This window comes from Pseudopodoces humilis, chromosome 6 (genome assembly GCF_049639895.1).
Source record: "Pseudopodoces humilis isolate 2021_Gansu_Grassland_sample_001 chromosome 6, ASM4963989v1, whole genome shotgun sequence".
NCBI lineage: Eukaryota > Metazoa > Chordata > Aves > Passeriformes > Paridae > Pseudopodoces > Pseudopodoces humilis.
In genome coordinates this window covers 46,380,179-46,406,391 of record NC_142205.1, presented here as the reverse complement: position 1 = coordinate 46,406,391, position 26,213 = coordinate 46,380,179, and the positions used below count along the sequence as shown (strand labels likewise).

The 26,213-nt window shown below is 37.3% G+C and overlaps 1 protein-coding gene across 1 annotated transcript in view; it reads right to left on the bottom strand.

The window, feature by feature from the left end:
* Nucleotides 1–26,213, bottom strand: part of COL25A1 (collagen type XXV alpha 1 chain) — a 297,565-nt gene that overhangs the window by 116,578 nt on the left and 154,774 nt on the right. The window contains exon 5 of the mRNA XM_088056988.1: nucleotides 3,155–3,172. Within this exon, the coding sequence (XP_087913114.1) occupies nucleotides 3,155–3,172 (18 nt within the window). The remainder of the gene's footprint in view (nucleotides 1–3,154; nucleotides 3,173–26,213) is intronic.

Here is a 26,213-nt window from a genome sequence, read left to right as displayed (position 1 = left end):
GAAAAGCAGGTATTTTTTTGGTTCGCCCAAGTCAGAATTTAATTTCAGCTAAAATATTAAATATTTTACTACTTTCTTTTCTACAGAAGAACTCAGCTTACATGGTATTTTAAGTAGCTTTCTTTTTAACAGTAAACCAAAATCATATGAAGGAACTTCATTTTTTAAAAGATTAGGCTAGAAATTATTTGGCATTTTTATTGTGGTCTTTACTTTTCAGAGATAAAATAGAACCATAAGCTTTTTCTGGAAGAAAAAAAAAAAAAAGGTGCCTGTAAGTTATAATGAAACTTTAAATGGGAAAATGTGAAGCAAAATTATCTTTTGTCATCTATTTTTGAAGAAAATAAGCAGTAAAACAATTAAAATGGCAGGAGGTAGTGCCCAGTAATTAGGTGTGCATTAGGTGAATTTAGTGTGTACTTTATAAAACCATAGCAAAAAAGAATAGGGGTTAGTAAAACAGTGAGTCTAGAAATTATTAGAATTTATCCTTGATCTTAGCATGGACTTGCATGGCTAGGACATCAGGAACTTTCTAAGTGCTTCTCCAATCAGCATAACAACTTTGTTCTTTGAAGTCAGGTAGCCTTTACTTATTAACCAAACTGATCAATAATTTAAATTTTCAATTTCTCATGGATGCAGTTAAGACCAGGGAAATTGCTGACAATAATAATACTGGAATTTCTGCATTATTTAATGACATGCCAAGGGATTCTGAATTATTTTATCTGTATGTGAACAGATTCTGTTTTCTGTGGATAGCTTTAATTTTTAAAAGTCTTGAGATTTTTCAACCACAGCATCCAATATTTAAAAAATGCCACTTTTAATATTTAAAAAAATGCTGTCCACCAAGTTATCTGGATCTGAGTTTCAGCACATGTAAATGTACAGCCTCCATGTAGCTTCCTGAGACACGCAGATGTCAACACTGGCTAGAAAGCAGTTCAGCAGCACGGTTATCGGATTCAGTAGCTGCCTACAGTCAGAATCTGGAACTAGGAGGTACGAATGTGTGCAGCTAGTGTCATGTGAGAGATTCCCTAGGTATCCAAGACAGCTGCCTGTGACTGACAGCTACAACCACAGTCCAACACAGATTCCAGCCCCCATACATAAAACAGCCAGCGGCTAAGGCCGGAGACACTGGATCAATTCACACAGCAACAATGCCTGAATGCAGACAGTGTAACTGAGCCCAAGGAGTTTATCATGAGCTGAACGGGTTTCTAGGTGCACTGAGCATTGACTTAGCCTTCACTGACTGCAAGGAGTGCTGAGACACCTCACAGGTCAACACCTACCCAACACAAGCTAATAGGTTTAGGCATCTTAATGCTAAACACGTAAAGCTGAACACGACTCTGACTGTTTCATGCCCTTATGTCTTCCCCACCAGTGCTCTCAAAAGAATTACTCCTGGACTCAATCAGCCAGTTGAAATGACTGAGTACACACATATCCTCCTGACACAATAGGAGCATCGTGAGCTGAAAAGGAGGAAAAGGCATTATTAAGAACAATGGTACGTGTTGCTGAGGACGGTGCAATGACCCAGAGGGGAGCATTTCCACTGGGAGGAATTACTGAAGTTAACATGTAAGGATGCTCTCTTAAAAAAATGTGGGGAACATTCTTAGAAGGCTTTTTATTTGGTTTGCATCTCACTTCTCTTACACCCACAATGAGATTTCTCTGCCTTTCTGCCCTTGAAACAGCACTGAACACTGCCATCTCGATGGTGGTTCCTTGCCTACAGCTACCCCAGGGCATTTCATGTAGAGATATGAGCTCCAAAGACTGAGCAGCTGTTTGCAAGCATTAGGCAAGAGACACTCCCTAAGCAACTGAAATGTGGGAGGTGGGGGTCCAAACCCAGAAGGAAAGGACACGGGTGGCAGCACAAGTTAACATCATCTAGAGGGCAGCCCACAGGCTCAAGAATCAGCCTCAGGTCCTCAGCAGAGCTTGTTCAGAGCTACAGTGCCACACAGAATTACAGTCTCTCTCTTCAACAGCCCCCAGCAGCAGAGAGGCTGAAGATACCTCTCTGTGTAGTCCACACATCAAGTGCCTATTGTGAAACGTGAGTGCCATGGGCAGTGGTCATCTCCAGTATCATACAGACTTCTTATGCAATTCTCTTAAACGGAGCCTGGCACTGCAAGGATACTGCGCATTCAGGCCAAGTGGTTTGAGGGTTTGTCAATCAATGTGTCTTTCAACAGAAAATGACATTTAGAAACTAAAAAAATCTAAAATAAATGCTTGCTGCTTATAATGAAAATATTGACTTTAAAAAATTGCCAGTCAGTAAGGTGGTAAAGCTTTAACTTTCAATTATGATTCTGAAATATAAAAGGACGTCAGAGAAATCCTGGTTCGGGTAACTAACTTATGCTAAGACAGTTCCACAGACCAAAGCTTACTTCCCACAAAACATGTGGAGCATACAAAAAGGATGACTTTCTCAAATGATTTTATTAAGTATGGCATTGGTACTGGCTTTGTAATTTATTTTTCCTTGCTCTTCCATATTTCTATAGCACTCAAATAATTCACATTTAATTTTTGCTATATATATAATGTTTCCTTGCTGTCGGTCTATTTCTCCGTTAGAACTGAAGTTAGGTCCCTACATGTCCATGTCTTCAATTACAGCTCACAAGACAAAGTTCCACTATTCTTAAATAAAGCAGAACTAATTCAAAGCAGTGTATCTAATTAATCAAAATAGCTAGCAGTGCAATATTTAAAATAACTGAGGGCTGCCTGGATTATAGCAACATTATTAGCATGTGATTAATAAGCAGTTGAAGTATTACATTTGCTACACATTTGCTAAGTTATTTTATCTTGCTTTAAAGTTTGGTGGCAAAGTTTCAAGCCACAGTAAGGAGATTTTCTCTATTCAGTATTATGTTGTTAACCCCACCATCTGGTCAGACAGCTGAGGGAACTTAACCATATGCGGGGGGCATATTTCTCTCTTGGGAAATATTTTTCTTACAGAATTATGCAATGGTTACCAGTTTCTATCTTATTACAGTACGATCAAAAAATATGGTAAAATACTTTGTAGACAACCTGAGCTTAGTGGGCTCTGTGTTTAACTGTTACTTATGTAAGAAAATAAGATGGCACTTACTTGAGGACCAGGCTGACCCTGAAAAAAGAGAAAAACAAAAGATTACGGAAAGTTATGACAAGGGGGAACTCCTTAAATAGTAGAAAATAGTTGCAGTGCTCTCTAATAAGGAGTTAACAAAATATACAGTGACTGCACTGAAGTCAGCTTTTGGCCTCTTGATATTGAATTGGGGTGTTTTAATTCAAACCGATGAACTTACTTGCAACTGATTCTAGAAATAAATTACAATAACATATCAAAACTACATTTGAGAAACTTCTTATTTTAGATATTCATAAAAATTTGGAAATGATAGGAAGACCTAACTGGCAGTTCTCAAGTGAGAAAGAAGCCAGAGGTGCTGAGCTAATTCAGAAGCAGGTATTATGGGTTTTTTCTCTTTCATTTCTCTATTATGGCCCATCCCTGTGATTCCAAGAGATGCTAATTATTTACTATTACTGGTTATTGAATGAAAAAAGTCTCAAAACTGGAGGAACACAGTGCTGGACAAACAGTAGTCTTTTTGCCATTGCTACAGGCTCCACAGTTTTAAGCAAGTGTAAACCACTATTTAAACCAGCAACAGTGAAAGGTTTGAGATGAGCTTTTGTCAGTCAATCCAAGAAGACAGCTGATACATTTCCTCTCTCTTATTTATCAACATCTCATTTAGATCACCCCTGGAGTGGAGAGGCACCCTTTGCACACTGAGGAGCTGTATTTCTTTTTGCTGCAAGTCCTTACAGAGAAGAACTCCTATCCCTAATTTCACTAGACCATAAAAGCCAGTGAAAAACATGAATTAATTTAGTGCCCTTAATAGAAATTACTTGTATGAAGCAGAATTATTTTAGCAAACAGTACAGTAGCTATAAACAACATGACCCGGACAATCAGCTCACACTGTAAGACAGAAAAATAATTACGTATTTCTCCTTAGAGGAAATTCCTTTAAATGCCTAGGGCTAGCTTAGCTTCTGGTGTTTTATAACAATTAAATAAAACTTCATTTAAACTGAAACTACATTTCCTTTTGTTGACAGAAACGGAGCACTGAGACTTCTTTTAAATCTTATAAAACCACTTCAGCCGGAAGGTACATCTACAGAGAGCTGAAACTTTTCTGTCTGAACATCAGGAAACACTTTTTTTACTGTTAACCAAGCACAGGACCATGGGAGATTGTGGAGTTTCCATTCTTGAAGATACCCAAAAAACATCTAGACATGACGCTGGGCAAACTGCTCAAGATAGCTCTACTTGAGCAGAGAGGTTACACCAGATGACCCTTCTGACTTCAACCATCCTGTGATTCTGGGTGATTTTAGATGGGGTGAGGGGCAAAAGCATTTGAACTGGGAACCATTATCAACAAGAAAAGCAAATGAAGAAATGCTTCTTATAGTAACTAATAAAACTTTTTGTGCCAACTAAAAATCCCAATGAAATGGTATTTAAATTCACAAAAATGTTTTAAAATGCTTTTTTTTATATATATGGAACAACGTTGCACAGAAATACCGGTAAAATACAGAATTATTGTGGCTACCTAATCTTTACAATGAATTCAGCCTAAAGCATTTGTTGTGGATGCTGCAGTCTTCTATTTGTTCCTTAGAACAAAACTGGACCACAGAGGATATAATAAAATAACTTATTGGCTGAGGTTTGTCAGTTCAAATATTAGGTAAAACTTTCTGAGTTGGTGAGCTCTGTGAAGTTATACATCACACTGGGTTAATGAATATGATTGAGACTCCTCAGCACTCAGATTTTACCTCAATCTTCCCCTCACAGCAGGTTTTAAGATATTTTATGTTATACCTGATCTTAAAATCATCAGGAATTTCTTATTGATGCAGTACTGAGCAGCCAGTATAATAAAATTGTTTAAATTATCTAAACTAAGGTCTGCGCCTCCAAACTTTATACATAAAATTCAGAATACATTTGCTCACAATATCTAAAGTTGCAATAGATTTTGACCGAATCATTAAAGGCTGTCTCAACATATATGTGTATATATACATATACATACATACATACATATATATATATTAAAAGAGCCAAAACTTAAATGAATGTCTGACATTGCCAAAATGTTTCAACAAAGAGTTGATTTAAAGCAGTAGAAAGCAAATAAACAGAATATATGCATATGTGTTTCAACAATGAGACTTGAAAATTTACTTTTTTCCTTAATTTAAGACATAGAGGCTGCTAAGTGTCCACATGGTACATGCTATATGTATGATGCAAGAGACATATACACATAACACAAACATATCCTGAACTGAATATGAGGTGAGGGTTGCAATCATCCTCCCATGAAAGTGTTTCCTGCTCTCAATCTCAACAGCATCATTACTTTGCCTTTCTGGTACTGAGCATTCATAGTTACTCTTCTTTTGTATCTCCAATACAGAAGCTGGAAAATGAATTTTTATAGGACAATGGTTTTTCATGTAGACAGAAAACTCTTTGAGATATCATGGAATACAATAGTTAATTATTAATTATTATTAATTAAGCATTAATCTTAGCTTATATATGCTGCCAATATTACAATTATCCTGCATTTAGCTACAAATGGAGATGGTGAATACAAAAGTACTCAAAGCAGGATGATTTTAACCCCTTGGCCATTAGCTTCTTCAGCATGGAAGGAAATTTGCACTAGTGAAGGTAATTATTTTCTAGTTTTTACAATGGTTCCCAATCCTTCAATATTTCTGAGTGATCTTGTCCTTGCCCTCCTATCCACTGCAGTTACTGCAGAATTTTCCCTTCTCACAAGTGATGCAGTAAGTGACACTACCCAGAGGGTGCAGCAAGCACTGAACTATGGAACTCATCAGCTCTTCTTACAAAGGTATAGGTAGAAAAGCATCACAACACTGACACGTTTAATTACAAAGGGTTATTGTGACACAACAGCAATTCAAAGTGTGAGACACAAAAAGGGGCTGTTAATTTTGTCTTCTCTCATTTTTGTGTGTCATGAAAGGGTCAGGAATAAAGTTCCTTGAGTTACTTTGGTGTTCATTAAAAAAAACCTCTAACATGAATTCAATCTGATACTATAACTCATTGGAGCAAGCTCAATCTCAATTTATCTGCTTGTGTTCCCAAAATGGCCTCAGGACTGCTGAAATCAGTCTGGTTCATTGCTGCACAAATTGCCCCCAGTTCATGTTACTTGTGGATTAAAATGTTTTAGCTGTAAGTCTTTCTCTAAATTTTAGATAACCAACAGGGAGAAAATAATGCTCAAGACTGAAAAGTCAGCTTCACTCTGATTTTTATCTCATGAACATCTCTTTATTCAAATCTGTTACATATTCTAAAATTGATTCATTGATTCTAGCCACCAACTAACTGCTGTCTTTGCATGCATTTAGGGACCACTGACTGGTTCGATGCATTTTGGTGGCTGCTCCTTTGAACCCCAGATTGTTGCTCATGTACTTGATTATACCAACTGAATGCTGCTTTTTATTATTTTTTTAAACCTAAATTACTACAGTGGGTATAGCTGCATAGTATGTCATGGTTTCAGTAAAATCTCCAGAACAATTTTCCCTTCTATATCCCTATTTACTACCTTAATACACTATTTTGAGGCAAACAAAGGGATTTAGCAACCTATTCTAATTGCCATGATGGAAGGTCTTCTACTGTTGTCAGTTCATCCCTTCCTAGCAATTAAACCTAGTATCAGCTGCTGATAGATAAACGATATTAAAACAAAAATAAAATATCCATGGTGTAACTAAAGTCAACAGGTAAATTAACAATCCCCTAAAAGAGATTAAGGAAAAAGCTTATTGACTGTATGTTGCAAACTTTAGAGACAAGTTACTTAACAGCAGAAGAAACCTCAAGGAGCACAGGAAATAAAGAGAAGAAAATGAAAGCTGACACTGCAAGTCAACAAGTTGAGCTTGCAGAGGAAATGGGGCTTGTAGTAAGTAAATGGATAGAAAATAGGTATCCAGGGTATCAGTGAAAAGGGGTGCCCTGGGAAGGGAGAAAAGAGAGGGAGCAAAAGGAATAGCAGGAGAAGGTGCCAAACCTGGATTTTCACAGTTTCACCATGGTGTTAATCTCTAAAGAGCTGGGAACATAACTTCCAGGCTCATACACCTAAACATAAAGCTATACAAATACACACACAAGTACAAACACATTAACAAATGTGTTGTATAAAATTAAATGTTATTTCTAACTTGATTCAAGCAGCATATCCCTAACAAGTATCTGGAACATCATACAGATGCATTTATTATGGGACATGAGGCTGTTCAGATTTAAATCAGCCAACAAAATCCAGGCACAGAAATTAAAACACAAGGATTAAGAATTTGTGAAAGAAGGAAGAGTCACAGAAATGTAGTCAGAAGCGATATCCTGGTGTTTGAAAGGCACCACCAAACTACCCTGGGACAGAGCACCAACATCTGCCATCCAGTCTAATTCAGACAGAAAATGTTAAGTGAACAGGAGGAGCAGAGCTGAACTCCATTTCCTTGCATAGGCAAAAAAGACTGAAGCAGCTTTTCAGTAACCTGTTAAAAATCCATGCTACTGAAGTTGAACTAAGTTATGCTGAAGGAAGCCAGTATTTGACTAATACACATTTCAGCATAAGCAATTTTAAAAAGCAAAGAGGGGAATATGTGAAAGACCTAAATTACACTGGTTTTGAACAAATCACCTACCAGCTTTCCATCCATACCAATCGGACCCTGGGATAACCAAAAGTCAAAACAAAATGGAACAGTTAAATCAGAGGAACACTGCAGATGAGGGGAAAAAACAGACTTGGGGAATACTGTGGATTTTCGAAGATGAGTAACTCTATGTCAGCAGCTAATTGCAATACATTTTGAGAATGAAGGCACAGGAAAGAGACAACAAAAGAAGCAGACCTAAGACAGAATTAATAAAAACAGCATGGTGGGGAAGTAGCCAGACAATAGCGGTGTTTAACAAAAGACAGGTTCAACATGCAATGAAGGAATTGCTAGTCTGGCAAATCACAGTGGTCCAACATAACCAAACATATGAAATAATGCATCTTGCTTGTGTATTTTTCTTTAAATAATAGAAAACAGCTACTTACTTAGCCTATTCATGTGGTTTCAACATGAAATTGCACAATTAATCTGTATTTAAATTAATGTTATAGAAACGATTGTTAATAAGAAACTTTAGCTCACACCATTTACAGGGGCACTAAAGATTTCCACCTAGATCTTGTCTGAGAAGTCTTGTGCCTTACCCCACCTTCTCTTTTTTCCCTTGGGAAACATGGAATTTTCCTCACTAGTACTTCAGAAGTTGATTATTTTCTTAAGAATCCAGAAGCTGGTTGCTGTTATACAAATGCAAGTTATACAAAGGATTTAAAGTGGATGTATAATACTGTAACTGAGTAATTGGTCTTGTATCAACTGCCTGTTTCGGTGATCAGAAGAGAGAAAAGAGGGCTAAAGAAAGCTGGATTAATTTTAAATGTGATGTTTATTTGCTATGTCTTCTGACAAAGAGCAGTCAGGTTAATTTTCACTGGCAATAGAATAAGAGCAGGCAGAGTAGGTTTTTCCTGCCATTAAATAAATGTTTTAGGCTGAAATCGTGAGCTCTCAGGTATTTACCCTATGCAAATGGGACACTACTTTGTGTCTGAAGAGAAGCTTTCTCTTAAATGCATCCAGACTTTCCCCCTGGAGCTTCATGGGCACCCTCCTCTCCAGCCTGCCCCTCCTAAGCATAGAGCCCCTTAGGGCTGACTGCTCACGCTGCTAGATTTGGATCACTGCTGCTGAGAAGAGAGCACATAGCCTATTTACTGGTTTTATCTTGATCTATTTTATCCTTGCTGCATTTAGCCTCCTTCCTAAGCACTACTTTGGCTTGTGAGCTAACAATCAGTGTAAAAGTTCAGTCTAAATCAGGTCTGCATCCAGGAGTGTATATTCACACCTTCTGCACTATGACTAATATGTACTACATATAGGTAGATATATATTGAGTTAGTTCAACAAGCAATCAAGAAAACATTAAGTACTATGAAAAACTGCTGCCATATCATCTACTGAGTTCCCTCAGTTTCAGTCTTCTCCCACCCTAGATCCTGGACTACACCAGAAATTCCAGACATACTTAACATGAACAGGGACATCAGTTGGATGCACACATTGTCAAACTCATTATTTTTGGTATAGTATTGGCTTTGTAAGAAGCCCGTGCACTAACCTACTTGTCAGATCCAATAACAAGTTACTGTGTCTGGGAAGCCCTGTGGGAATAAAACGCCTTACCTCATTCTCCCGCCAGCCCTTGCTGTGGTTTCCTGTCACATCATGAGTGGATGACATGCTGAGAGTGTAAAACGGGTCATCAGTGTCCTGGCTGGCTGCATGACCACTACCTTATTTATGTGGTGACATCCTAGGGAAGTTTGGGACTGCTGGGATGACCTACACTATCTTTCAGATGTTATCTCTGAACAGTCCTTCCCTGGTAGCAAGGGAAAAAAAAAGCAACACTGTCCAATGCATTAAAATGGTAGAACATTTATTACTGTGTTTCCTCTGTAACTCTTGATAGCACACATAAAATACTAATTTTCTCATCATTATTTAGCGGTTTTCTAAATATGTTTCTATACACCCCAAAAATTAAGGCACTTCCAAGTTACTAGTTATCCCAGATTTTTTCAAGCTCTGGGTACTACAAGATATTTACCTATGAATATTTACACACACAGCCTGCTGCAGGTACAGAAATGAAGGCTGAGCTGAACTCTGGCTATGAATAACTTTACTTCTCGAAAACAAGCTAGAGATATTTCCAGTCAAAACACTCAACAGTGAGGTCGTGCTAAGTATATGAAGTTCCCCACAGGGCTTTGTAGGACACCAGATAAGTTTAACTGTTAGGCTCGCTGCAAGCTTAGCCCAAAAGATTTAACTGTTCTTATTATAAATGACTACAGAAAATGGTTATGCAAGTATTTGTAGAAGGAAGATTATGGGGTTAAACTGACTTACATGGACCATTCAACAGCTCTTGCACCTCTATCAGTGCTTGTATTGTGAATGTAAGCACTGTTTTTAGGGAATGTTTCTTCATCATAGGAAAAAAATACTATTTGTGCTCCTTTACAATGACAGGTCTTTTACAACTACTGTTGGATTTTTGCCTGCTCTTTATCCATGCTACATAGCTCCTGTACTTGAATTAAAGGACTGTATGTAGCATCTCGAAGAGTCTCTGAAAGAAGATTCAGAAATTCCCAGCAGACTCTAGAGAAGCATCTCCTTCTCTACAGGAATGGAAAATAATAGGAATTTCTCCCATGACTCCATTTGTATCAGGGCTATTTGGTCTGACATCTCAAAATGTCTTCTGGGATTTGCTTTGTAGAATACAGGAAGAAAGCAAAATTGTCTTGAGACATACTGCCTTCCAGGAGAAAAAAATACTGTGAAACAGAATACTATTCTTTCATTATAAAAATACTGACTCTTTAACAGCCCAACATGGCAATTTCCTCCTTTCCTCAATTACTTCTTTCTAGTGTTAGAAAGAGAGAGAAAGCACTCTTTAAAAAACAGAAAATATTAGAATTGCCACAACAAATACAGGCTGGATGAGAAAGATGAGCTGAAATAGTACATGATGTTGCTTCAGGATACACTGAGAAATTTATTTATTGAAATTTATTTATTTATTTATTGAAATTCATCACAAGATTGCACTGAAATTCCAATTTTCTTGAGATAAGGACAGTTTAATTTTTTCATTCATTTTTAGAGAAAGAATTCAAGCCATAGTCTGTCTTTGACTTAAACCTGAATGTCTTCAGAGCCATGCTATGTAGATCAAACTACTTTCTGCTCTGTTCTGTAAAATAACTGCCACTACAGATTAGCAAGTAATTTTTGACAAGAAGTACCAAATGCATGGTCTTCCCTAACACAATCCCTGCAGAACAATTTAGAAGACTAGACAAGACAATGAATCATGAAGAAGAACTGAATGAGTAGGTTTAGACAACACATGTACACTAAGTATTTTTTCACTTACTGCAGACAGTACAGATGGTACTGGAAGGGCTTCTTCTGGACTCTGTGTTTCCCCTCTAGGTTTCCACTACCACTTTTAAATGTATGCTATGGCTGGATGCAGCAGGTTTCACTGGAACAGAGCTGAATTTCACTTCAGTAGCTCATGTGGGGCTGTGCTTTGTGTTTCTGCTGAAAACAGTGCTGATAGCGCTGAGATGTTTCAGTGACTGCTGAGCAGTGCTTATGCAGCATCAAGGTTTTTTCGGCCTCTTGGCTCACCCCAACAGGGAGGGGATGGGGGGTGCACAAGGAGCTGGGAGGGGACACAGCTGGGACAGCTGATCCCAACTGATCCAAGGGATATTCCACACCTCAGTGCATCATGCTCAGCATATTAAGCTGAAGGAAGAAAAAGGAAGCAAAGAGTGATGGCCTTTATCTTCCCAGATAACCACTAGGTGTGATGGAGCTGTGCTCTACTGGAGATGGCAGAATGCCTGCCTGCCCATGGCAACCAGCCAGTTAATTCCTTGTTTTGCTTGGCTTGAGTGAACACCTCTTGCTTTAACTATTAAACTGTCCTTACCTCAACCTATGGGTTTCCTCACTTTTAGACTTCCAAATCTCTTCCCCATCCCACCAGGGGAGTTTGAGTGAGCAGCTGTGTGGGTGCTGAGTTGCCAGCTGGGTTTAAGCCATGACGCTATTTACTTACATTATTACATACACCTTTTTTTTAATTTTTCCAGAATCCTCTACAGTTGTTTGTACAGTAGATTTTTTTTTTTCCCCCAAATAGTACCTAACTATTTACTTAGCATATAACCTGTCTAATAACACTGTTATGGACAGAGACAACACATGAGAGGTAGGAGAGTATGCGTGGCAGTCAGGTTTTGCACAAGGTAGCTACCACTCATCAGGATTACTTAAAATAGGATGTCTCTCAAAGAAAAATATTTTTTTAAGCAGATTTTCAATGCTTCACAAAATCATTTGTTTTCTATTTAAGCAATATCTTGCTTCTTTTTTGTTACTCTGTAGGTAAATATTTAAAGGATTTTAGGGGTTTTTGTTAGAAAGTGATTACATTAGCAAGGGCATCAGAAACCTTTGGAGAGTTCCTGTCAAATAGATGGTAAATGTTATTACTTAAGGCAGCTTTAATGTGATAATTTCCTCAGAAATTTCTCACTGAAAAGGTAAGAAAATATATATGTTGAAGTTTACTTCAAAGTGTGCAAAGAAAAAGATGGTATGGATTATCTTCTTACTCTAAATTTCTCCACTCATACTTCAGCGATCTTTTTCAATTAAGGAGTACTCATCAGAACACTGAGTTGTGAACCACAACAAATAATAAACAGGAAAAAGATATGATTCCCTCTTTATAAGCTATGAAACCACACCCTATATAAAGAAAGTGGGTTTTTTTGTTTGATTTTTTTTCTCTGTTTTGGTTTGTTTTTTTCAGAAATCAGAAACTCTTATCCTGACAAAATTATAAGACTATTTTTTTTTCCACACTTATAAACAATCTACTATAAATTTGATTGTTACATTATTACTTGCAGGTTCCTGAAAATCTCTCATGTTAATACACACACAGCTGGAGATTCAGGAGAAAGCACAAATCAGCTTCACAGCAGCTTTATGAGCTGCATGCCAGTTACCATGTCAGACTGAGCTTAAAAATACCTATGTGGAGGGGGAAAAAAAGAAAATCTGTTTCAAGCTGCAGGTAGGCACATCATCCCCACTAAATTCTGGTGAGGTGAAAGATGACACATCACATTTTCAAAACACCTATTTCAGTTTTAGATTGATAAAAGTAAAAAACCCACCACTGTCAGGTTTCCTCATCATGATAGTATTAAAATGATTCATTTCTTTCTTTTTTTAAATGATGTATTTCTTTCTTTTTCTTCCCTTTTTAAAATTACAGGTTGATCAAGGCTGACTTTATTAGATTTAATATAGCATTCCTAGGAAGGATATATAATTCCTAGCAAGTCTGATGAAATTTCTTTTTAGTGAAGTTTTGCTTTAGAGATTATGTGAACAATAAGCACAGTTAAAATTATCAACAAGCTAAATCTCTTCTGCTTCTTTTTCAATGACTGGAAATGATTACTGTTAAGATCAGGGGGAGACAACAGCCCAGGTACAGAAGTCACTTGCTCCATGTCTGGGAGAAGAAAAGTGCACTAAATCAACCTGCAGCAAGTCTCTCTGGCCAACAGTCAAGATATTACTGAAAAAAAATCCCCAACCAAACCAAAAACAAATAATCCAGATTGTTTGGGGAGAAAAAAAATTTGCTGTAAAAAGAACTAGACTAGAAGAGTACAAGAAAGATGAGCTGAGCCTCTCTAAAACCCCTTTACTGCAAAAAGCAAAATTACTGACAATGACAAATGAAACACTAGAAGGCTCTTTCAAAAAAGCCAATTTCAGAGTTTCCTGAATTCTTCCCTCAAGCAGTTTGTATCAGTTACTACCTGAGACATAAACTTCAGCTAGATGGACCATCACCTGGAGATTGCTAAGTATAACTGTGTTCTGAGGTAGAGATGTAGAGCTTTAAATGAAGTGGGTTTCTTCAAAAACAAAATTGACAGTGCTGTTAGGCTGCCTAATTTTCTTGACCAGAAACTTATATATCCCATCTTAACTACTAGAGACTTGATCACATTCAGCCTTCAAAAACATCTTGTTTTGCCTAGACTCATTCAAAACACTGGTGCAAAATAAATCATTCAAGGTCTGAACTACAATCCCTCCCAAAAACACCTCACTGATTTCATTCTCATGGAAGGGCTTTCTTAATTCCTTGACAGAATTGTCCTGTAATCCCAGCCATCTCTCACTTGTTTGCAAGCCATTTATCAACTCTCTCATAAAAAAATTCCTACATGATCACCTTTATCAAACCAACAAGGTTCTCAAAGCATACACAGGAAAGCCCAGGAAGCCAGGTCCTGATAAAACCTGGAGAGTGATGAATTTCAGCACCATGTTTAACACTCCATCAGCCAGAAAAGTTACACCATGCCTAAACTAGGTTCTAAATATTGAGACTTCAGTTGCTGAACATAATCAGAAGTTATTCATATTTACATTTTAATCCACCTGTCAAGTGCAGTCAATGCCTTTAGTGCAGAGAAATATGCAGCATGCACATGTAAAGCAATAAGCCAATGTTAACCATTATCTGCTGAGGAAAAGTGGCAGCCATCTAACACATTTTGCTGATCTTGTGATAGAAAATGTCTGCTTTTTTTCTATACATATTAGTTACTTTGAATTTAAAGAAACAAGTGGACGTGACCTGAAGCTATGAATGTCATGAAGTGGCTCTAGTGTCCATACCAACCGAAATTAGACAATGAAATTTTTCAATAATGGAATAATACGGAAGATGACAAACAGTTTTAAATATTCCAAAGTAAACTAGAAGTGCCAAGTACCATTTTCAAAACTTTTTCTTGGAGCAACATAACTCTACATATCAAGATTCTTAGCTGAGAGCCCTACTTGCAGTCTGAATACTCTTATTAGCTCATTTGCAATTATAAGATGGACTGGTTAGGTCTAGAAGTAAGCAATTTAAGGAAGAAAAAAATGTTCAGAGTTTGGCTATTCAGGGAGTGGCTGAACTACAAAAAAGCTCAGCATATGGTAACAATAAGGGAGTACAAAGAGTTCTGTACAAGAAAAATTACGGTCACAGCTTTACAAAAGCATGTTTCACAGCTGAAAAACAATTGCCAAGATACTTTTTTATTTTTATAATTTATGCAGGAGATCTGAAAGGCAGTTTCTTGTGGTGCAGATGCATTTTTTGAGTATCTCAGCACTATGGCTGCTCTTGCTGCAGAAATGTATGGAAAAGAACCATGAGGAAGAGCTGGACAGATCCAAGTTGGAAGGAATTTTCTCTTCTCAAAAACTGTGGGTGGACATGCTTCTGTTTATCATGGACAACTCTGCAGATATAGCAAATATATGTATTTAAAAAAGAGCTCTGCATGACTGTGAATCCCAAACTGTGGAGTACCTCTGTTGCCTTCATACATCAGACTAGCAAGATTATCTCCAGTTTTCCTCCTTGTAGCCTATGCCAGCATCTACTACACTTGTACAGTCATATCTGTATGACAAATTACTGCAGAGGGAAACTGTTGTTGACCCCAGAAAGAGTAAGAGCAACATAGTTCAAGTTATGGTAAAGAATGGAGCCAAAATGCTTCACCCATCCATTCCATCATTGCAACTGTCTGGTGAAGTTTTGCAGAACTATGTGTTTCTGTAAAAATACTCAGTTAAGCTACTGAATTCCAGCATAGCTTAACAAGTACCTGAACTTGGAAAACATTCACACAGACTAGAGAGAAAACTCCTACATTCTACCTGAAACTTCTCTTTTCACCCAAAGAAACTGAAACTCCTGTACCTGTAAATAGAAAGCACATGGCTAATTCATCAATGCCAACATTACTGGGTGATTATATTTGATATGGTTGATGCCATGTTGATGGGAAAACAATAAACTGGGAAAAATGTCACTTCTCAAAAATTAGCTGGCTAGCATTCAGTAGGAGATAGATTGTTGTAACAGCTGTGGCATGATGACTTTGATGAATTAGATTTTCCTTCTTCTGGAATAATTCTGAAGAATGTGTCTCCTCACACCACCATGGAAGCGAATCCTTTTGCTCACTGAGACCCTGTTAAAAAACAATCTTATTACCTGTGTTTTGATGGTTTTACAGAATGGGAAAAAATAAATCCATTTAACTTCTTTCAGTCAACCTGTTTTTTGGCTCCTATAAATCTTTTTAGGGGGAGTAAGCTCTATTAAAAAAAAATAAAAATATAGTGGGTACATAACACAGTATCATATGGATGTAACCTTCAGAGACCAATTCTTTCACCTTGCCTCAGTGGAAACATCAGCTTTTGAAGACTGACAAACTCAGGAGCAGGAACATAAAACCAATTTTTGCTCCATTAGGATAAAAGAATCCTACCATCATGCTCCTTTTATCTGCCTATAGAGGCAAATATTCTGAATGAGTCTCCCAGGGTATTAAGAAAAAATACAGCTGCCACAGAAATACATCTCATCTGAGTTGCAATGAAGAACATCAACCAGAGTGAATACATCTCCATAAAAGAGAACAGTTACAACAAAGTGTTTAAAAGAGAACAAAACTAAGTACCCAAGGTACTGAAGGAAGCATATATGAATAAACACACCAAAGATAAAACCCCAATCTCTTTCAACTATCATGAGAATGAAGAAAGCTTTGTTTGAAAAATTCCAGGAAAAGGGAAAAAAGCATGTGCAGCTACTCTACATTAAAATTTAAGCTTTAAAACAGGTGCCTTCAGCTATGGGCTGCCATATGCGGTCAAATGCTGGAACATAAAATTCTGTACATGCAAGTCCATTCAGATGCTTCTGCCATGTACCTATGAGATTTAAAAGCCACAAATGTGCATGCAGCTAATGTAAAGACACTCCAGTTGTTCTAAACACATTATAGCCTAAAACACTTGTTAATGGTGGGTGCTGTATACAACTATGCCACCTCCAAAATTACTTGGAATCAGTAAATTCTCAAAAAGCATAAAGCATCATGGAAAAAAATCATAGGAAGCACACTTAAAAAGATTTTTCAATCACAGAAATAAAGCCGAATTCAGGGATGCAAGACAATTTTTTCACTCTTTCTTCCTGAAACAACTCCCTATATATTAATGATGCACCACCTGTTCTATTTCCCCAGTTTAACTAGGAAAGAGGGATATGGATATGAAAAGAATTTGTATTCCATGAAAAGATTATGTCTGGTTCTTGAAAAAAAGAAACTCCACACAAATCACCATCAGTTTCCATAAGGATCTTCTATTACTGTGACTTGGAAAACAAAATCTTTAAGCCTGTGAAGTGCCCAGACAGGCATACAGCAGCTTTATTTCCAAGTCTGAGCTTTTATTAGATATATTAACTGGGGAGCTGCGTAGTACTTCACTTACCAACTTAATACCCTGTGCCATCAATCTAAGACCTCAGCCCTAATGGCCTGTCACACAAAACACTGGACTACTTTGATTCTAAATTCCCTTTAACCTACAAGTAGAGCCTCATTGCACAAAGAGAAATCTTCCTTCCTTCCTTGACAACTGCTGCACAGAAACAAGCAAATTCAATCAACAAAACACCTAACCAAGGAAGCAAAAGTTACTGATATCTGACCTTCAACAGAACATGGGCTACCCCACAGCCAAGAAAACTTGAAAATCCAAATGTGTTATACCTGTGCCTTTCTGAGCCATACTCCAGCAAACCATGCACTCCTCTCGGCCATCTCCCAGTTTCAGTCAAATTAGGCAAGTTAAATTGAAGTCCACCAGAGCTGAACAGGTGAATCCAAAGGCAGAATACAGTTCAACACAACAACTTAAAATCTCCAAGCATTTACCAAACTCATTATTAGTTCATTTAATCTCAAACTCTCTAGACTATTCTTTTATGTTTTGTGGATCCACACATGAATACCTTCAAATAAAAAGAATTCATAACTGGTTTTCAAGATTATGAAAGGATTTTTGCAGAAACTGGTGATAGCATATTAAAAAAAAAAAAAAAAAAAAAAAAAAAGATTCTTTGCATTCCCATTTAGGGAGAAAAAATTTGGATGTGATGGCAATACCAGATTACACGTAACATACCCTAAGGGCAGAGACCCAGTATTCAGAGTGGATTAGAAAAAAATCAGGATAATTGATCCACACAGCTGGAAGTGGAAATGTTGAGGTAATTTTCTCTTTGGAGACTGGCTAATCAGTCAGAGTACCTGAATGAAAACCACAGGCCTGACTCGTGTCTTTTTCCTGTTAAACAAAAGGAAGCTGCAGTTGCACTTTCTCAATGACTAGGAACACCAATACATCATGTATAACAGAAGTTACTGATAGTAACATACTGCTGTATTCTACTCTTGGTTCTTTTGGAGTGCCTTCTTTCAATGCTCTCTCTCACCAATGGAAAACTATTGTTAATACTACCCTGTGAAACTAACTGCAAGTGGCAAACTAAGATTACTCCTATTGCTGGAATCCACAACCTCAGTATACATATTTAATACTACTGAACTAAAATATGAAATTGAATGTAAGCTTAGGTCCAGTATAGTGATACAACTCCTGTTTCACAAAAATCTGTGTACTGAGAAGTAGAAGAATCTACCCTTAAAGCTTGGCTTATCTTACTTGCAATTGATCTATAAAATGAAGAATTGTTACAGATAAATAGTGCAACTTCTGAAAATTTCCAAATTTTTCCTACATTTATTCACTTGCTAGAATTTTATCCAGCAGCAGTTTCTTTTCATTGACTATCATAATGCAGAAAGAAATTGATTTCTACATCAAACTCATGAGTGCTTATGCACACAATAGTTTTTCATGAGTCAAAGCAGCAAAGAGTTCAATTCCTCTCATTTACACTGGAAGTAGCCACCCTGAAAATGTACAAAATAATCCAAAAAGAATTTTTAACTCAGCAGTTCTGTTAGACTATCAGTACTTTGCAGATCTCAATACTAGCAAAAATAATAAATGTTAACTGCTTTACCTAAAGCCAAACTGGGCGGGCATGGAGAGGGAACCAACAAAATAAAAACAAAAAAACAAAAATCTCAAAACAGTTTTCTGAGGGTGATTTATGATCTGTATCCTACAGAATCAGGGAAAAATATTTCAACTGACATTCCACACTGCTTGTATACATCTTTCCTTCCAGCGAACTATTATTGCTTTCCGAAATGTCTTTAGCTAATCTTGATTTCAATATGCACAGCTAGAAAGGTGAAGGAATGAAAGTAAGAACAGTCTAAGAAACAGCCTAGAATTTTCCCTGTGCTTCAAGAGGCAAAGCTACACACTAAATGTGCCCATCTCAAGATCCCCATAATGGAGAAAAAAGTACTTAAAATCTTTAATCTACCAGCTAACTCCTGGCCTTGAAACAGGAATCCAAAACCACAGAGTTAAGAACCCTATTAAACTTGACAAACACTAGGCAAATAACTTTTGTGTGATAACTGAATGATGCTAACCAGTGTGGGGCCCAGTACAGGTATATCAGAGAATGATTTGATTCCCAGCAGGGAATCCCAGCAGGGCTCCTCACTCAAATTTGTATAGAGGAGCCAGTTCAGGTGACTGCCTGCTCCAGATGTTCCTCTCCTCAAACCACCTCTCCCCTAAATGGAATCTGAACACTGAATGCAGGGAGAAACAGAAACAATTCAAGGAAACGCTTCCCCCTGCACTTTCTGGAAATCACAGAATCCAACCACCTAGTCTAGTAATTCAGGAACAAGTTTCTACAATGGAATTTTACACCCCTTGACCTCAGCCAGGATTAACAATGCACTTAAACTCCCACATAGGATTAGTCATCTGGGAGCTGTGTGGGTAATACAGTTTTACACATCATTCAGAGTATCATAAATCAAAATTAAAAATCCAGCATGAAAGAAAATCTCAGAATCATCTGTGTAACCTCCCCCCTACCAGGTAAGGAACTGATGACTTAAGAATTCTTAAAGGGTAGCTTAGGATTTTCCTTCTCATTTGTGACAGACATAACCTGAATCATAGCATCATTTATGTTGGAAAAGACCTTTAAGACTGTCAAACCCAACCATTAAGTAATTAAATACAGGATTTATACTGTAATTTATTTAACCTTGTCTTTGAATTTCTAAGCTTCTTGTGAGAAAGTGACGGTTCAGACAAATTCCAAGAGGCATTTTTAACCACCACTGGTTAATCACTCTACATCCACATCAAACTGTCAAACACAAGAAGCAAAATGAGACATAGAATTAAAAATCTTTTGGAACATAAAATTTTGCTCCAAGGTAGTTTATTTCATAAATAAAGCTTGTTCTGTTACACCAGAGAGCTATATCATGTACTGGGAGGAAATGACTGGAAAATTCCAAGTGGCAGGCCTGACAAAAAGCAAGTATGAATGATCTTAGGTACAGTTCGAGCATTAATTAAGCCTAGCAAAACATAAATGTGAAGATGCTAACCACAGCCTTCTGCATGGCACCTGCTAAGCTGCCAAGCTGAACTCAGTGGAGTAGCCCAGAGAGACCAAAAATGTATGTATGCTGTCAAAAAAAATGACAAACAGCTTAATTCCTTTCTCTATCTACACATGCTTTATTATGAAAGGGAGGAGGGCAATTTCTATGTCTGCAGAGGAAAGTACTGAAAAAAATACATTTAATTCTTAAATTACGCTTACCCCCCCATCTATCTACCATCAGTTATAAATCTTTATTTATCTGATATGGGCTTGTGTCATTTTGAATTGACGTCAGCTGTGAATCAAAACTGTACTGACTCACACTAGCCTTCAGTATCCTAGCATTTTGTGCTCAGTTTTTAATCACACACTGACATCTAAAAGTCCCATGCAGAGATGTGGATTTTATAATACCAGAGTCGTGCATCCAAGATGGAAATCGCTAGTTCAAAGAGGGTCTTGGTGGATCCAGCATATGGCAACAATTGTCTGTATTACTAATCATTCACTGAAGTTATTTATTATAATGTTATTTTATTTTTCTACATCTTTATTTGCAATGCTATGTATAAAATGGACCCAGATAATTTAGAAAGTTTAATGCATTAGGGTTAATTAGGTTAACTCACTGCAGCACAAATAATTTTCTTAAATTACCATGTGGACTTTCTCCTGTAGCTTATTGATGGCAATTTATTTTCGTAATTTTCAGTGAAGAAATGGCTAGAGATATCTTTTTATATTTGCAGATGAGGTAGTTGTTCCTTCACCAGCATAGTCACAGAAAAGGAATAGCTTGGGGGTCTCTGAGCTTCCTCCAGGGAGTTGCAGAAATAAACACTGCCTGCTCTTATTCATGCAGTCAGCATTAGACAAATGTAATGAATGAGAGGATTCAGCCCATAGTTCACTCAAAATGGCAACTGTCTTGTAAGTGGCTAATAAATGTGTTCTGATGTGTAGCTTTGTTCCTGTGACACAGAATTAACAGAAACTGTAATTTTAAGAGGTCTCAAAATTTTCTGTTAGAATCATATTTTATAATTATCTTCAATCACTGTGAAAATATTGGCATACAAAAAAACTGAAGTCACGAATTGCAATAATTACTTATAGAACCAAAGGTCATAAAAACCCATTATTGGGTACGGATGTGACTGACATTATTACAAAGGCCACAGTTAGTATTCAGCCACGCAAATTCAGAGATCTTCCCACAATTTGTAGGAAGAACTGGAAGTTTATTTGCTGAATACTATCAGTATGTCCTCAGCCACAGTATGTTTGCAAGAATTACCACATTTTTACAACCTTCCTCTGGTTCTCATGGTGCAGAAATATTACAAAGTTAACCTGCATGGCAGCAAGTTTATCACAGCACTTGTTTAACCTGAAGCATCTATTTGGGAACAGTGCTGAGGTTTGTTGAGGATACTGTTATCGTACGTGGTTCTAAACAAAGAAATCTGTAAACCCAGGTATCTTTTAAGAGGGACAGTTGACCACTTGCATCTTTTTCCACTCCCTGAGAACAAGCAAGGAGTCTGAGGCAAAGGAACCAACTGAAAACCTCGTGTTTCCTAAGCCAATCACTTGTTGTGACTGAATACAAGGATAGAGCATATAAATTCAGAAAACACATACTAAAAATCACAGTCCAAAGAAGCTGTTGAGACTCCAGGTGTTTTGTATTTTCTGATCATTTGAAAGGAAAAAAAAATTAAAACCTGAAATAGTTACCAGTGTTTCACTACCAAACACGAAATTTATTGCAAAAATTTTGCTGCCATATGCCTGAGAGTTACTTGGGGCAAATGCCAAAAATAAAAGGTGGTCTGTGAAGACACCTGTTGAGAAAGAAAAAATTCGCTGTAAAGTGGGAAATTTCTATAGGGTCACAAAGCCAAATCCTCCGGATAAGGTCTCAGGAATTGAGATAGCTGCTCCTTGAGCTTAGACATTTATATTTTTTATGATTCTGAAAAAGAGGAGATCTGACCAGCTACTAGAAATACAACAACTGTTGCAAAAATGCTTAACATTGCAACAGGCTGTGTTTAATCACAGATGAAAAATGCAAAATCTTTGCTCCTTTCTTCTCTTTTGATTATTCCAATTCTATTTGTTTTACAGCAAATGAGTTTTCATTGTACCTGAGATTGAAAAACTTGCACTTGGATGAGGTTAATTTTATGTATATCCAGAGACATTTCTACTTATTACACATTTGCCTAGGCAGCCCCAGTCTCTAACTGGAGACACAGATGAAAACAAAATTTGAAGCACCATCAAAGACAAAGCAACTCAGCAGGATAAAAAAAAGCCTTTTACCAATTTCTCACAAGGGTGGTTTTCATTTTCATCCCCACCAGGCCTATTTTTTCCAACTCAAATGCCCTTCACCGTTCTACCTGGAATTTTCTTTGCCTTTTGTGATACAGGAAAAGAAAATTAGGTGAGGAAAAATTAGAGACTTTTAACAGCAGCCTGAAATTCCTTACAGATTAGGATAAGAACTTTTCTCATGGTATACTGGGAAAAAATTTTATGGGTGCAAAAATCCAAAGTGTGATGACAAAGACATTTTGTAATCTAGAAGGAATTATATCAGGCTAAAGAATAATTGAAATTCTCTCTGTGCAGTTCCAAGCTTTGCCCCTTTGTAATCTTGAGGCAAGTCTGTTGAGAGCTAGGAAAATTTAAAATTACTTGACAGGTGAAATTTCAAAGATCTACATTTCAGGTTTTATCAAGTAATGATATTTGACACTTACAGAAGAATAATCTCCAATTTAGACTTTTTTTTTTTTTTTTATTTAAGGGAGGAATCTGTATTTCTTGGAGATGAAACAAGGATGTTAGAAGAAATGGGATTTAACACAAGGCACATGGTCACCTGGAACAGCCATGACCCTCCACGGCTCCTGGAAGTCTTGTAAATGCATAAAGTGCTCTGCAGACTGACTGTCATGGAGAGATGAAGGAGAAATTTCTACACTTCTCTTTTTATGAAGAAATGCTCTGTGGGCATCTCCATATTCTGAAACTTAATTCTGAAGAAGTGAAGCTTTATCACCACACACATGGCAACTTCCAGGATGGTTTTACTTGGATGTTCGGCTTGATCTGTGCCCCAGCTTGGGAAAAGTGGTAGGAAAAAAATTTGCTTCAATTTTTCAATGGAAAATAGTAAAAAGCTGCTACCCATTTAACCTACAGAGGTTTCACAAAACCCCATAGTTTGTGTATTTGGCCTCCTTTGCATTCACAAGATAGATTTTTTTTTTTAGTGGCTGGGTAATTTTGGGGTAAAGGGTTTGGTGTGTTTTCTTTAGGGAGGGGTGTGTGTGTGTACTTTTTTTCTAAGTTCTAGCATTAGTTCTGAAGTGACATTGTCATACAAAATGCCTGCAAAAACTGCCTGTCATCTCATTCTTCAGTGTTTGTGCACTTTTCCCTCTTTTGAGTAGATGTGATAGTCTATTTCAATTTTAAGCTCAAGCTGAAAGAGTCCCAACTCTGAATTTGGTCACTGTCTGTTATACAAAGCTTGTTATGAGAAAAAAAAAAGAGTTGTACCAGTGTACACCTCCTTAGTATTCCTGGTGCCTTAAATAATAACCAGTTAATTGTGGTTTTATAAACCCTTAGTAACTGTGTTACTCATTAGCAGTAAACCCCACTTATTTTATCGATTTTTGATGCTGTATCTTCCTGGGAACTTAGATTTCTCACTGTAATTCCTTTCCTAAATATGAAAGGAATTACATATATAATGTTATATTATTATACATACATTATATACATATACATAATTATAATGTTACATAGCTATATAACAAACTATAATTGTTCTTAAAGTATCTTTAAAAACTAGAATGAACACAGGCAAAGAAAACTTAAGCCTTGGAGAAAATAGCCACTTGCTTTTGCGAGAGAGCTATACCAGGTTCAGGTTTTGTGTGTTATTTATATATGTGGCAGATATACCTCACTATCCTCACAGAATATCCCATAAAGTCCAATGCAGATTTAAGCAAAAAGGCTTCTACAGGAGTTAAATAAGTTAAATAAGACTCTGGAAAAATCACTTAGAACACTAATGGCCTTCTCATAGACCTCTACTGTAAAAGTACTTGTAAAGCACATGGCACTTGCAGTTACGTATTTCCCATTCAAAGCAGGAGGGTATAAGTGAAAACACTAAAACATTCAGCCATGTGACATCTTTCAGGAAGCAAAGCCAGATTTTATTCCAAATCATCTTCAAGCTGAAGGAGCAGCACTCAATCAAGCGCTAAGCACTACTGACAGCTCACATCACACATGAGGAGAAATGCATTCAGACTAAGTCTGCCCATAACAACACCATTACTCCCAGCAATTCCAATACCATGGCCCTGAAGTACCTCCACTGTTTTCAGATCCCAGAACAAATCTCTTCAAGAAAACAAACTTGTACTCACCTACACAGATTAATCACTCTAAGAGAAATTGGAATGTGCACTCAGCAACCTGATAATGGTTTTAGCACACCCAAACAGGTTTCTTGATACTGATGATCAGTTCCTCACCAGCTGACTTCCAACTACTTGTAACTATAAAGATGGACATTGGACAATGATCCATTGGTGACACCACTCTGCAGTTACAGAACCTGCCCAGGTAAAAGCACTGGAACAGGCTGTATCAAATGAAGTGTTGCCAGCAGGTCAAGGGAGGTGATTCTCCCTCTCTGCTCCCCTCTCTTGTGAGACCCCACCTGGAGTACTGTGTCCACCTCGGGCCCACAGCGTAAGGAAACACATGGATCTGTGGGAGCAGGTCCAGGGGGCCACAGAGATGATGACAGGGATGGAGCAGCTCTTCTATGCAGACAGGAAGACTGAGGAATTGGGGTTGTTCAGCAAAGGCTCCAGGACGACTTTATTGTAGCCTTTCAATACTGAAAGGGGCCCTGAAAAAAGGTGTGGAGAAATATACTTCTTTTTACCAAGGCCTCTAGTGACAGGACAAGGGGTAATGACTTCTAACTAAAAGAAAGTTTATACTGGATATAAGAAAGAAAGAAAGAAAGAAAGATTTTTTTAGTTATGAGAGTGGTGAAATACTGGAACAGATTGTCCAGAGAAGCTATACATGACTGATCTCTAGAAGTGTTCTCAATCCCTGGAAGTGTTCAAGGCCAAGCTGGATGGGGCTTTGAGCAACCTGGTCTAGTGGAAGGTGTCCCTGCCCATGGCAAAGGGATTTGAACTAAATGATTCAATCATTTTCTTTCTCACCCAAACCATTTTTGAGAGCCTGTGATTCTACAAATTTCTTCTCTAATTGCAGGTGCTCAAGGTATACAATTTATATTCTACCAATGGAAACATTTTTAAAACTCACTGAAAAATTAAATATCTTTTGTCTGAAAAACACAGGCAAATCAGTCTGGGAGAGCCCTTTAAGCTACACTATTAAGTGCTATAAATAAGATCATTACTGTACTTCAACAGTCACTATGTTGTGCACAGGTATTATGACATTAAGTCACATGGTTTCCAATACCCATGTGACAGAAAGCATATACTTCTTTCAGTGAATGGGACACCACAAACAGTTTGCCTGACTACGAGAAGAAACGTATTATTAACAGATTTTAGAAAGATGCATTATTTCATATATTTTTTTTTTCAGGCAATAAATCCTAAAGATATAAATGAAACTGACAGAAAGATGAATTGTATCCATTATCAAAAATTACTCTCTGATGGTCACTGCAGCCAATTGCTAGAACCTCTGTCATAAGACTTCACTTTGCTCAAAATGCATTGAACAATGCAGTCAAGTGAAACAGGAGAGATTTAAAAGAAAGGACTCAAAAGTTCTATATGGC